The sequence below is a fragment of the Motacilla alba genome, chromosome 7, assembly GCF_015832195.1.
Source record: "Motacilla alba alba isolate MOTALB_02 chromosome 7, Motacilla_alba_V1.0_pri, whole genome shotgun sequence".
NCBI classification, from domain to species: Eukaryota; Metazoa; Chordata; class Aves; order Passeriformes; family Motacillidae; genus Motacilla; species Motacilla alba.
In genome coordinates this window covers 26,348,078-26,362,366 of record NC_052022.1, presented here as the reverse complement: position 1 = coordinate 26,362,366, position 14,289 = coordinate 26,348,078, and the positions used below count along the sequence as shown (strand labels likewise).

At 38.8% G+C, this 14,289-nt stretch overlaps 1 protein-coding gene across 18 annotated transcripts in view; it reads left to right on the top strand.

Annotated features, from left to right (window-relative positions):
• Window positions 1–14,289, top strand: part of CARF (calcium responsive transcription factor) — a 35,628-nt gene that overhangs the window by 15,004 nt on the left and 6,335 nt on the right. For 13 of the 18 annotated variants that reach the window (XM_038142332.1, XM_038142338.1, XM_038142326.1 and 10 more), the window contains 8 exons: window positions 869–989; window positions 1,887–2,030; window positions 2,440–2,673; window positions 3,066–3,228; window positions 4,223–4,298; window positions 7,590–7,720; window positions 8,724–9,090; window positions 9,564–13,941. In XM_038142332.1, the coding sequence (XP_037998260.1) occupies window positions 869–989; window positions 1,887–2,030; window positions 2,440–2,673; window positions 3,066–3,228; window positions 4,223–4,298; window positions 7,590–7,720; window positions 8,724–9,090; window positions 9,564–9,682 (1,355 nt within the window). In that variant the 3' untranslated portion in view covers window positions 9,683–13,941. Of the gene's footprint in view, window positions 1–868; window positions 990–1,886; window positions 2,031–2,439; window positions 2,674–3,065; window positions 3,229–4,222; window positions 4,299–7,589; window positions 8,131–8,723; window positions 9,091–9,563; window positions 13,942–14,289 lie in introns of those variants that run through there. The other 5 variants (XM_038142337.1, XM_038142334.1, XM_038142327.1 and 2 more) reach the window with 4 other exon arrangements.

The window sequence follows — 14,289 nt, the reverse complement described above, 5'->3', positions numbered from 1 at the left end:
TACAAGAGAGAAAACTCATAGGAACTGTTTAAAAGGTAAAGGAAAATCCACACACACAAGCAAAGCAAAGTAAGGAATTAATTCACAACTTCCCATCCCCAGGACAGATGGACACCATCTTTTCTAACAGTTACTTGGGAAGACAATCACTCTAACTTTGAATGTTCCCCCCCACTTCCTCCTGCTTCTCTTGGCTCTATATGCTGCACATGATGCTGTGTGACATGGAATATCACTTTGGTCATTTTGGATCAGCTGTCCCAGCTGTGTCCCCTCCCAGTTCCTTGTGTCCCAAAGTCTCCTCATTGGTGGGGTGGGGTGAGAGGCAGAAAAGACCTTGACTCTGTGCAAGCCCTGCTCTGCACTAACTAAACATCCCTGTGTTATCAGCACCGTTTCCAGCACAAATCCAAAACACAGCTTCACACTGGCTACTGTGAAGAAAGTTAACTCTATCCCAGCCAAAACCATCACACCTTCAATTTCAGTTGGGGGTTTTCTCTGTTGTTTTGGGGGTTCTGCCTTTATGTTTATAACCAGTGTTGTGCTCCTTTGGTAGCTTGCAAGACTTCTCATCTTGTATTGATGCTCACCTGGGCAAAGTCCAATATTTTGTCCTCACATATGTTGAGGAGTGCTGTGTGTGTAGTAAGTTTGAGAAATGGTTTTAAGTGCTCTGTATTCTTACATGCTGGGAGAGAAGCATTTGCGTTGTATTTGCTTGCTATACCTGAGAGTTCTGCCTTCTGAAGAGTCTGATGGCAAACAGAAAGGACTGCTTCAGAGCTCTCACCTCTTCTGTAGTTAGTATTTTACTGTAATGAATTAAGTGATTGCTTGAACAGAGTGCGTTACTTTCTGTTTCCAGGAAGCAGAGCCATTGTAATGGAGTGCCAATACGGGCCAAGGAGGAAAGGATTTCAGCCCAAAAAAGCTGGCGAGCAGGAAAGCACCTCTAGCCAGCTGTACAAAGCCACTTGTCCAGCAAGGTAAGAATTATATATACAGCTGTAAGAGTGACTGAGCATCCTAAGAAAGCATTCTTTCTGTGAGCCATGACGGAGCACTGGTTTGGGATGGTAGCTGATACTCACAGTAGCTCTTTAGCTTTATCTCCTTGATAACGTGAGGTTGGTACTCATTTAGAGGTAAGAAGGAAATGCTATCCTGTCTGACTGAATAAGGCTGAAATTTGATAGGTTCCCTGAATGCAAAGTAGCAGTACATCACTCTGTGAAATACGAGTGAGATTCATTATCTACCTGAGCATTCACAAGTTATTGTGGTGTCCTTTAGTGACTATTTCTGCTTCTAAAATTTTGTCATGTTATTTGTTGTTTCTTCTTCGGGCTTTTAATTGCACTGATATTAGTCAGTCATCCTAATTTAGCGCATGTCCTGTGTGCTGAAGGAGTTACAGTTCTTCCTGTTCACTGGGGATTTTCTCCTTCTTCAACACTAATGGTTTTTTCCTCACCCTTGAGCATTCTCCTGGGTGCTTCTTCAGTTTTTACTGAGCTAAGAGTGTGTTTGATGATAGTTGCAGCTAGGTCTGTATGTGCTCAATTCTGCATAGCTGGGTGAACTGCAGCCTGTCCACAATTGGCGTTGTGCTTTTACTATAGTGGGGGACGAGGCTTTTGCCTTGTAAAATCACTCTGGCTGAGTAGCTTCCAGACCACAAAGAAGTGTGTCTGTCTGCATCCATATCATTTAATGTATCCTTAGGAATTTTACAGTTATTTTAGAGACTTCTCCCACCCAACATCACTCTGCTTGAACTTTTTCTATATTAATGCCTGATATGAAGTAAGTGGGATTTTTGCCTTTCCCTTCCCAAGGACAAAGTATACTGATGGAGAATTTTTTTTATTCCTCCTTGGAAGGATCTATATTAAAAAGGTTCAAAAGTTTCCGGAATACAGGGTTCCTACTGACCCTAAAATTGACAAGAAAATCATAAGAATGGAGCAGGAGAAAGCATTCAACATGCTGAAGAAGAACTTGATAGATGCTGGTGGTGTTCTCAGGTGAAACTTCCACTTTTTTCTTTATTTTCACAAATGAAGCAGAAAAGAGCACTATTTTCCTTGGGTTTTTTTTTTTTTTTTTGTTTTTTTTTTTTTTACTTAGTCACTTATTAATAGTAAAAAAAATCCACAATGTCAGTAAGACTTGTGTGGCAGCAAAGTATTAATTTGGTAAATGTGTTAAGCACTAAGCTATGGAATTTCAGCAGGTGTTTCCATGCAGGGTATTGATAGAAATAGTTGACTTGTTTTAGGGTTGATCTAGTTCATTTTGCATCTTCTTTCTCAGGGGCTGTAAAAACTTGTCACACTGACTAGATCATTGGCCACTCTCAGACTGTTTCCCCAAGATACTAATTTTTTGCCTTTGCTTGAGAATTGTGTGTATAACCTCTCTCCTTCTTGCTAGGTGGTATGTACAGTTACCTACTCAGCAAGCCCACCAATATCATGAAATGGAAACTTCCTGCCTCCCTCCTTCACCATCCCATCTTTCTATGTCTTCTCCTGAGGAGGAGGAGGAAGTCATTAGAGATGAGAACAGTACTCTGCCTTCTCGACTTCATCCTCAAGTGGCAGACAAGATCCGAGAGCTGGTGTCTCAGGGAGTAGAGCAGGTCTATGCAGTGAGGAAGCAACTAAGGTACAGAACTGTCTGCAGTGCTCTCAGTCCATAGTGCTGTATCTACTTTTGTATTTGATTAATTTGGTTTGCAGCTCAAGGGCAGTGCTGGTGCATTACAATCTAATTCCCAGATGTCATAAGTCTGTTTTTCCCAGCTTTTGATATCTTTTCATATCATTGTAGATAGCCACTAAGCGCTGCTGTACTCTTTAAAGTTACTTGAATTAAATGGGGGTTTTAAATTCCAAATTCTGTAGCCAATGCACAAAGAACTGGCTGAGTAGATCATCTGGCTTGCTTTTGTCTTGTCATTGCAACAAGGGGAGGGACAAGGTAGCAGGGTCTCTTAACAGCAGGAAATAGTGGAATATATTTAAGTATGGTAATAAACGTCCTTTAACATACGACAGAAAGTATGTGGAAAGAGAATTGTTCACACCTGATGAAGTGCCAGAAAGACATAACCTGTCCTTCTTCCCCACTGTGAATGACATCAAGAACCACATTCATGAGGTGCAGAAGTCTCTAAGGAATGGAGAGATGATGTATAATTCAGAAAGTATCCCAGCAACGGTATGTAGGCCCCTTTGGGTATCTTTTTGATTTTTGGAGTTAAATATTGGAAATCTTAATTTTTACCACTTAGTTGTACTTCATCCAAAATTTTCTGTGACTTTATATTTCCAGCAGCAATATTTTCAGTGGAATCTGTGGCTGAGTAAGACTGAATTAAATGGGAATAAAATCTTCTGACCTTATTCAGTATTTATCTTGTCAGCATTAGATTGCTGTTAATTGGTTGACAAATTACACCATATTAACACTTCTTGATGACTGCATGAACTGGAAGCCATTGTTATAGAAAAATTGATATGTGGCATAAAATTTCATTAATGGCTTTGTCACTGTCTATGTTTTAAAGAAGTTACTACTACTTTTCAGTAGCTGAAAAAATAGGGAGGAAGTGTATCTCAGGTGCTGTCTAAATTAGGACTTAATAAACATTTTGAATGTGTAAATAGTAATAAATGCACTTTATAGTAAGTGCAGTGAGGCTGGAGTTGAATCTTCTGAATGCTCAGTAACTCTTAAATCTTGTTCCTTAATTTTCTTGCATGTATTGAGTAACAAAGAGTACAGAGTGATCCTAGTTTTCCCAGTTATGAGACTAACTGCTAGGAAATGGCTGATTTAAAATCAGCTTTGACAAACAGTACTGTTAAATCATGCTGTGTCATCATTTTTTTCCCCTCTCCCTACACTGGTGTGGCCCAGGTGAGTAACTAACAAGCAAAGTTAGCCAAATGGTTTGACTGTTTTCTGTTTTGAAATCTCTTGAACTGTTATAAGCCAATAAAGCAGATAATCTTCGTAATACACAGTGCATATTTAAAAATCTTTCACAGTACTTTTTTTTTGGTGAATCAAGAGGTCCTAAAATGCACAATTATAAAAAAATAAGAAAATGTCATTTTAGACACTGTTATCTTATCAGTCCTGTATTGAGCTTGTTTTCCTGTAGACAAGCTTGCACCCTTTCTGAGAACTGAGTTCTTTTTCCTTTCAGCTGCAATGGACCACAGACAGTGGGAATGTCCTCACAGAAACAGTGACTGTTGCGTTTGCCTCACCACCTTCAGATGGTAGGACTGCATGTATAACCTTTGTCTCCAAATGTGTTTTATTAGCTATGTCACAGAAGTTCATTTTCCTTCCCAGGAGGTTGCTGTCATGTCCTGTCCCTCAGGTGAACTTAAGAAGGATTATTTTGCTATAACTATTTTGGTTTACTTTTTTTTTTCTATTTGACTGCATCTGTGGAAAAAATATTGACAGAAGTATTGTTGTTGACAGAAGTATTAAAATTATCAATTTGGCTTTTATCTTGAAGCATCTTCAAGCAAACAAGAATTTTAGTGGGATGGTTGTCTGGAAAGAACATTTTACGTTGGTTGAAGGTGCTAATAATACCTCTTTAGAGAGAATTAAGTTACTGCTGAACAGATATGACTGTCAGGGGACACAATAATAGCATCCAGCAGGGTACTTGAGTTTCCAGGTGGTTTGTGCTTCACATATCTTTAAATGTCTTGCTGAAAGGGACTTCAATGCGCATAAGGACTCCTGCTTCTCAAAAGCTGTCCTGATGAGTTCCAGTGCTAGGATCAGGCACTGAACAACAAACATGGTGTTTCTGTTGTTGGAATTGAAAGCAATCTCTTCCATTTTCTCTTGATGCTTAGAACAGAAATAGAAACATGGGTGTTAAATGGCAGCAGGGCTGAGAGATGTGTTTCTTCAGTTCTTTGTGATGTAACTTCTTTATTAATGTGGCACCCAAGTGTCATCTCTTCCCAGTGCTTGTTGAGCCACAAAGTGTTAAACTTCTTCCCAGTCTGTTGCAAAACTAGAGTGTAGATATGGTAGATTTCTATATAAACTTATGCATTCTTGGTCAAAGGACTGGTTTTTTTTAAGATGTTATGCTATTTTTCCTTTGTTGAAGCTGGGTTCCTACTACTATTACTTCAACTTCAAAACACGTACTAAGACAAAATACAGGTGTTTGTAACCAGATCTACTTGCTACCCACATAGTTAGAATTACACTTGGGCTAAGATGTTCTGTTGGATTATGGTGGCTGGTAATAAATTTAAATGAGCTTATTCTGCCCTTCCCACCCTTGTTTCAATAATATTTTGCCTAGTGTGACACCAAAAGAATCTTTCCCCATGTTTGTAGATGCTTTTCCCATCCTCTGTGTAATAGGTTTGATGTGAAACTCATCAGAGCTATCCCTGGCTTTTAGCAGGGATAAGATTGAAGTGAGGTGGAAGAAGCCCAATTGTGTGCACACGTTCAGATCATGCTGCAGACTTTGCAGATGTTTTTCGTCTCAGTAGCAGAGCCAGCTGGTTTCCCCATTTAACTCAAACATAGTGTTGGGTACATTTTGTTCTAGGCAGCTGATAGAGAAGTCTACGGGGACCAAAGGGGCACTGGCCACAGGTGTCATGGTCAGGGTTTACTTGTGTCAACAGTTATCCTGTGGTTCTTGCCTGAAGAAGTCCTGATGTGTTTGTGTCCCTTTCCCCTTAGGTCAGGGAGTAACATGGGCCAATTTCTTATTTGTTGTAGCAGGAAATGTAAACCCCCAGAGGTTTAGCTGACTGCATGAGTTCTCCTCAATGACTTGGTGAACGTGATTTATGTGAAGCAGCAGTTCCATGTACACCAGTGCATTTACTATTTAAAAAGGCAAAGTTGGGCTCTGTTTCATTTGGAATTTTTAAACTTATTTTGGCTGTGGCTGCAATAGATTAATTTGAACTGAAAAGCATTATGTATGCTTGGTGCTTTTAGGGAAGAATTCTGTGTTTACAACTGTGAGAGAACAAGAGGTTAATTTTTAGACTTGGCTTGAAAGTGTCCCTCTTTTTTAAGGAAGTCTTATTTTTAAGGAAAAAATTAATTTGCAGTGTGAACAGATTTACTGTGCTTAAGCTGGCATGCCTATGTTAATATTACCATTACTGTGTTTTTATGGAGAGACACAGGATAGTTGTGCCTTCAACAGCTGTGGTAGAGGTCATCAAGGATGACTTTTATATGAACTGTATGCATGTTTGTTTAATTTCAACATATATGTATGTATATATATATATATACTTTAATATGCATATCTGTTTTTATTTCAACTTGTGCCAAATTGAGACAACTGTACATTTAAGAAATCAGGCAGTAACAGAACTTGTTTGTGCAGAACTCCCTATCTCCAAGTGATCCAACTTTCTTGGTAGCAATTAGAGGAGGAGTTGAACTATTACCTTTTTTCCCAGAGGTGTCACTGTAGAATACAACCCAGGGAGAGAACTGCTATCTCTTCCTGCATGTCAACATTCATGTATGCATATGGGATCTTTGTATAATATTCAAAAGAGTCTAAATATTTGAAGTACTTGTGTTCAAGAAGATTTATAGGTTTGTATATGTCTTCCGGTCAGTTGCGATAGTTAAGAGTCTGCAGATCATTACATATGCTGAAAAATCTACCTCCACTCAGATTGCTGGAAAATTTTCCTGTGATTTTTTGATAGAAAATGTTTTGTAAGTGACCATTTTCAATTTTTTGCATTCACCAGAATGCAAAATGTGCATTCACAGGGCAAGTTCTTCTATTACCTCCGTAACAGTGGAACTGAGAAATAAGAAGCTCAGCACTGTCTGCCTGTGTCTGCATAAAGCTTCTGGGTGGCTCAAACAGGAAATTGAATGATCTCATGAGAAGTTTTCTTGCAGAAATTGTTATAAGCAAATCTCAGTTTTGCAAAACTTCAGGAAATGAAGTGCATCATTCTTGCATTAAATAAGAATTTTGAGGATATTATGTCATCTGTAGGCTGAAAGACCTCCATATAAAAGGACTTTGGATGATAATGCATAGAAGTTATGCTAATTTCACAAAGATGGGAAGGGAGTGGTGAGACATAGAAAATTTCCTGTGTAGATTTTTATTTTGAAAGATAACCCTTTTTTTGATACCTGTGTGTTTTTAAGCCCTTAGTCAGGTATAGAAAGTGTCAAATTATTTGCTGCTTTGCTAGAAATGTTTCAGCTTTTATGTTATGACTACAAATTCAAAGCACAGTGTAGGATGCAATTACTTTGCTCTCAAGAATAGATTTATTGGTGCCTCTGGTTTTTGCTCTGTACAGATACATACAAACTTCCTGCAGTATTGTCTTTTTGTCATACCCAGTCTTGTGTCTTTAGCATCCAAGTTCTGCAAAGAGAACAGCATATATGTATGTATATATATGTCTTCTGTATATCTGTATTGAGATTGAAGGGAGTTTCGTTCACAGGGGAGGCTTTTATTAATCAGGAAGAAGAGATTTGTCATAACTGTCTGCTTCCTCACTTTGGCACCATAGGGAGCTCAGGAGTGGAGTCAGTCATCACCAAAGCAGAATCCAACCAGAGCGGGGAGTCCTTGATACCAGAAACAGCTCAGCTGTTGTCTTCACTCTCTTCACTTCAGCCCAAGATATTTGCACAGCTTCAGGTACAGTCAAGTCATTTACAGAACATCAAACATGCTGTGCTGCAAGTGCCGGAGGTGAGCTGAGAACAGCACGTTCCCTCTCAGAGGATCCCAAATGTAGCTGGATAACACGGACTTGGAAGTAGCTGTCAGCTCTTACTCTGGTTGCTCTTGCATGTCACATTTAGCATATAGCTGTGGTGCAGGGGATCCCACTACCATCTTTTGACTCCTTGAAGTTAGGGTCTCTTGTGAAGGCAAAACCAAGAGGATAAAAGCAATGAGTTTCTACCTCAAACCAAGTACCAGTACATTTTCCACACAGTCCAGTCATTTCATAATGAAAATGCTGCAAAAGTGCAGGGAGATAAGACAGTCTTGTTTATTCCTTTTAAATCCTTCTCCAGCCCCTTAAGAAAATATCTTAAAATCCTGAAACTGCTCCTAGCTCAGAGCTGTAAACTTGCAGGTTGAAAGGCTGAAGAGGGGGGAATAAGAATGTCATGCTAAAAGAGCTTCTTGTAAAGCTCATTCCCTTCAAAGCTAGCTCTCTTATCCCTTTTCCTTAACTACTTTGAAAATCTGCCTTCATATTTCCTAAACCCCAATGAAAGGCATGATCTTTTCCCTAGAAATATGGTCTGTAGTAAGATTCTGTTCTACTTGCTGTTTTTTTCTCTTTCTGAGGACAGCCTGGCTTCATCTCACATAATTTTATTTAAAGCAGAGTGCTTAGCTTGTAGTACCCACCTCTTGTGGGAATGGGCAGCACTGGGGAATGATCTGAAACTGAACATCAATCCAAAATTAGAACTTTATGGTCATAAACAATCTTCTGAATGCTGCTGGGTCTCATTGTCCTAATTGTTTTCAAGTACATTTTGAGCCTAGAGTTGCTGGGATTGAGTTCAGAAGAGTTAATGAGTAGGAAGTCAGAAGCCACCTAGACAATACATGCTGTTAAATGCAAACCCCTTCTGCTGTAAATACTGCTAGGTTGGTACTTCTGCCCTCTCTTTCACAGGGATTACAGCTGCAGTCAGCATTTACCTCGACAAACGGATCAACAGCCCTGCTAGCTGTAAATAACCATTCCCCTCCCAGCCCTGCAGGTCTCCTGGATTCCCTGGGGGGTGCAGTAGGAAGCCATTCTCTATCTCCGAGTCAGGGGCACAGTCTGCAAGCAGGTGCTGGCCTAACACAGGACAGTGCTGCTGCGCCTGCTTTTGGGGCTCTGCCTGGCTCTGATCAGAGTCTGGTTGCCATGGGCCAGCTGGTACCAGCTGAAGGGGTGGATGACTCCAGAAGCCTGGAAGGAGGAGTGCAGCAGATTCTCTTGGGAGATGTGCAGACTATTCCAGTACGGATTGTGGACAGCCAGTCAGCACTTAGTAAGTTGTAGTTTTCTCAATAATATGTCAATATTAGAGTAGAGAAAATACAGTGGATTTTGTTCTGTGTGTCTTGAAGAAAGGAGATAAATGTGTTGATAGTGGGGAACTCCAAGACAGACTTCTTCCAGACAATTCTAATTAGTTTTTTTATTTTTCCATGGGAAAGAGGAAAGAGATTTTTTGTGAAAGTGATTTTATATCTCCAAACATTTTATTTTTTATATAAATTGGTTTAAATATTGTTACCTGAGGGGAGCCTTACTGCAGTAAGTTCATGTCAACTTGCAATGTTTTAGAGCACAGTAGGTGACATAACTGGCTGTTAAGCTAAAAAGCAGTAAACTTCATAAATGCCTTAACTATTAGCTTGAGTTCCTGAAGTATTTTTCTTTTAAATGCACAGTTATTGGGGCTGAAGCATTGTCAATGGAGTTTGAACTTCAATGTTTGATATTTGTTTTGTTTTTAAGCTGAAGAAAATACAGAGAGTGTTGTTACTTGTGTGAGCCAAGTTAAACAAGAACCAAGAGAAAAAGCATTGTCTATGGAAACAGATAAAATCAGAGACTGCCACAGTTCCTCACCATAGTTCTTCGCCTTCACCTGTGAAGCCTGGAAGGATTTTTCAAATTGGAGAACTCTAAATGTCTTGGAAGGAAAGGCAGGTGCTGCCATTCTTTTTTAATTGTGTATGACATTCAGACTAAGCATATGTTAGAGTACTTCTGACAGAAAGCTGTTTTGGTTTGTCTGATGTGGCTCACTGCCAACTCGAGGTCATTCAGTTGCCCCATGGAGCACCACCTCTCTCTTCTGTTTCAAGTTTTGAGTAATTTGGATTCTATCCAAATGGCCCATTTTGTTCATTGTTTCTGAAGGTCTTCCACAATTTAATTCCTTAGCTTTAGAATGTGGCTCACAATGCTGGGTTCACATTTTCTGCTTGAGACCCTTGACTTTTATTGTACTACAGAGACCATAGAATCTGTCAGCTCCAAGATCACAGAATCCAACAGCAAAAACAATGGTTTTGTGACAAAAGGAAGGTCCAGGATGCTAAACTTCAAAGTGATAAAGGACATGGATGCTTAAGAAAATGCAACTTTGACCTGATCATAATGTTAATGGTATGAAGATCAAGGAGAGGAGAAAGGTGAGGTTTCCAGGTGAACGTAAGGTTGTATGAAAAAGTGTGTGAATCGTAACGGTGAATGTTTTTGACTTGACGTCTTTGGACTGAAGTTCTGCCTTTATAATGAGGTTCAGTGATGCATGCAGCCTTCCTTTGCAGCGGTACTGTAACTGCAGTTGGTCGTAACAACTACATGTAGGAGTCTTTCTCATGGAAAATGACTGATGCTGCCATTTCAGCTTATCTACCTCTTGCTGTGTGCACTTAAAGCTATCAGTTCAGACAAATGTGATTTAACCTGTTGTTGTTTGGTACGTGGGGCTTGCGGATGCATTCCTAACAAAGAGAAGCCCAAGAAAACAAAGGAAGTAATCAAAGCAGTATGTCCAAGTATGCTGTCACCACAACATTCAGAAAATAAACTTATCTTTTTCAAAAGTGACATATGCTAAGACTTATGTGCTCCATACAATTAAAATAATTACCAGGAATCTTTAGAAAATTGAATGTGATAAAAATTAAATTTTAGTAATATTTGAGTTAAAGCCATAGTAAGTTACAAGCACTGAGCTGTGTAATGTGTGACAGACATTTCCTTTAGAAAGAAATCACACCTACAGTTAACTTGGAATCAATTTAAAGCTGTAAATGAAGTCAAACTGATAACAACATAGACATCAAGTTAAGCAATTGCATTGTTTGCTTCAGGTGTTGAATTCCTACAGCAACATTCAGAGTAGTTTCTATGCAGCAATAGGAGCCTTTATGTTATTAGTTCCTGCTAAGTAGTTGAGAGTTTGATCATAAAATAGGGGTTTTTGTCTGCATGCTGTGGAAGAATTCAGTGTGAGAACTTCTCTCTTTTTCAGACTTGAAAACAAACAAACAAAGAACCCCAGGAAAATTACTAGTTTATTTATGTAGAGAAGAAAGTGTTGTGAATATTATATGAACCAAAATATTAACATTTTAATGTTGTTACTTTACCTTACATTCAAGCATTTACAAACATCTTCTAAACAGTGGCCATTTAAAATTATTTTTTCATTTTCTTTTGAGTATTTAAAGCTAAAATTTTCAAAAGCCTTACATTGAACTTGAATTCCAAATGCCTTTATGTGCACAATCTGTTAGGTGCTATATCTCAGTCTTAACATATATTAACGTCTCTAATTATAAACATTATTTGTTTAAAGCTAATGTTTATGGGTTAGCTCCCATTAGAATTTTCCAACAGGATTATGCTCTTATTAAATAAGAGCCAGTATTTTATCATGCAAGTGCATTAAAAAAAATCTCCTTTTTTTTTTTTTGGAGCCTCTAATATTTAGTATCTACACTGACTTGTTTTATGGTATGCTTTACTTGTTCCTGGGTAGGAAAAATCCTACAAGATTCACCTGTGGCATTTATTTATTTGGTTGGGGTTTTTAACCTTGCTTTATTTGTTTGTTGGTTGTTTTTTTGGTAGGTTATTTTGCTAATTGTCAAAATATCTCCCAGATGGATGTTGTCTGCTGCAGTGTTAGTTCTGGAGAACTCAGTCAGCAGTTTGCTTCTCTTTTCCAGCTCAAAAACTGCATACCAGAATGGGGACCTCCTTCCATGCTGCTGTGTTCAATAATTCCATCATGGCCAGCTTTTCTTTAAGTTTAAACTATTGCATTCCAACCTATATTCTCTTTCCCATATTGCTCTTTTTTGAGAATTTTTCCTCACTGTTGAGAATCCTTCTTTTCAAAAGAATAAATTACAGCTAAAGATTACCAGCAAGAGGTTATTTCAGTTTTAGTTCTCTTCAATGCAGACACTACATTTGTGATTGGAGTAAAAGCTTAAGGAAAGTCAAGTTATGTTTCCATCAGTTCTTTCTTAGTTCCCTCATTAACAGTTCTGTTTTTAACATGGTTCTTTCCACCATGAGCTACAGTCTCATCCTGTGCTGCACGGTATTTCTGGTGGTATTTCTGGTTTTGACCTAGTGCTCACAGCTGGAGAAAAAACAGTCTTTTAGTCCATCTTGAATTGCAGGTTTTGAAATGAATTTTGTATTCTCTCCTGATTTGCATGGTACTCTGAAAACAATAGAAGAAAAAGTTGGAAAAGTTTTAAAGAAGCAATAAAGAATTAGTTGTGTTTAAAAGCTGGGGATTAGACTTGCAATTCTGTTATTATTCTGTTTATTGGAAAATTTATTTTAAATGATTCTTGAGTCAATACTCACATTTTTGTCTTCAGTTTTCTTCATTTTCACAGAATTTCAGTTCTTTGTCCTCCAGATACATGTTTCAGTTTATTACTGTGTCATTTATTTTAATTTAATCATTCTTTTTCAAAGTGTGTTTTACATTTGTTTTGTGCATGTTGCTGAAGGAGGAACATGAACTCACCCCCATGTCCAGTCTCTATATCTGATTTAATGCCTTTGTTCACTGATATCCACCTACATTTTACAGAGAAGACTGTTATGTATCTGAAAAAAAATCAGAAGTAAATGCTGCCGTGTTCAATGGTTAAAGTAATTTAAATACAGTACTCAAGGCTGATTTTTCAGAGTGATCTATGTAGCTTGATGCAAAGTACTTGGTTATTAGGTTGTGTTGGAATTGCAGATGTTTACTTGGTTTTCTTGTGGTTGTTGTGTGCAAGCACTTATTTTGCAAACCTAGAATTCCTGATCTTCAACAGTACTGTAAATGAACACCTAATTCTCCAGTTATCCTTGTTGGTTGTCTGTAAGAGTGATTGGTTGCTCTACAAGAAGAGATGTGTTTCTGTATGTGCATGCAAAGATAACCTTTTGGTAAAATGTGGAGAAGGTGTAAAAAGGTACCCATCTATAGCTCTCGTTCAAGGCTGGAGGCCTCTTGGATGGAAACCAGTGCTGGTAATGAGTTAATGAGTGCTTTTTGTGGTACAATATTATTGCAGTTTCCACAAAATTTAGAGACACAAATGTCTGTGTATGTATGTGTATGTATATTTTTTTCTATAGTAACTTAATGTATAATATTCCTATTCAAATGTAAACTACTTGTTCTTTTAAAGTACTGGTCTATTTTGTGGCTATGGGGGCTCATGGGGAGAAATGCAAGAGCTCTTTCAGGGCAGTGGATTTTAGAGATGATGGAGAACAAGCAAGACAGCTTCAGGGAGACCAGGTGGAAGAAGTTCCTGAAAAGCAACGATTTTGCTGGGAGGACTGATGGGGGCTGTGCCTGGGGGGTTTTGGAGTTGAAAGCCCAAAGGCTCAACTCAGTTCCTGAGTCTGTCCATAGTCCTCTCTATGCCAGTAGTGGATAGTGTGAGTTCATGGTAGGAATTTAAAGGTACGAAGAGAAGGGAAGCCTTCCTTGCCCTTAAAAACAGAAAAGCTGCTTGAGTTTTGGTGAGCACTAGAGGCAGATAAATGACTCCCCATAGTGTGAGGTGCCCATTCTTAGCTTCTCATATGAAGAAGAAATGCCTCTTGGAGCTTCAGCCCAGAGCTGTAGACTCTTTTTCTTTGCCTATTACCAAGGAAAACAAACCTTTTCTTTCCAACTGAATTAACCTGCTGCTTTTCTCATCCCACTGACTGCAGCTCAGCATCTGCCCAAATGTCTTTTTCTTCACACTAATTAAGGTTTCCACAAGAAACCCCATGCCCTCAGGCCCTCCAATTCTCAGTGTTTCACTGTTGGACTGTTGAAGGAGCTGCTGAGTTCGCCGCACAGGTAAATACTGGTGAGCTTTGCCCCATCAGTTTTTATTCCCCCTTCCCCACAATCATAAGTACATATGTTCCTTTAAATTGCATTAAGGTTTTTTGCTTGCTTGCATAGGGGTTTATCATCATTACCAGGATGAGTGTGAAGGAGCCCCGTTTCACAGACCATTTACATTCACAGCAACTGAAAAGATTTGATAAAACAAGGAGGAAAGGATGGTTTCTGCCAGCTGTTAGGGCTGGCCTCTTTCATACCACTTGAATTCCTGATTCTGGCTGTGGATAGTAGATGCCTGTTGTCTGTCTGTTGGCAAAAGTGCAATTTTCTCCATTAAGCCTATTCAAGCAGATAGGT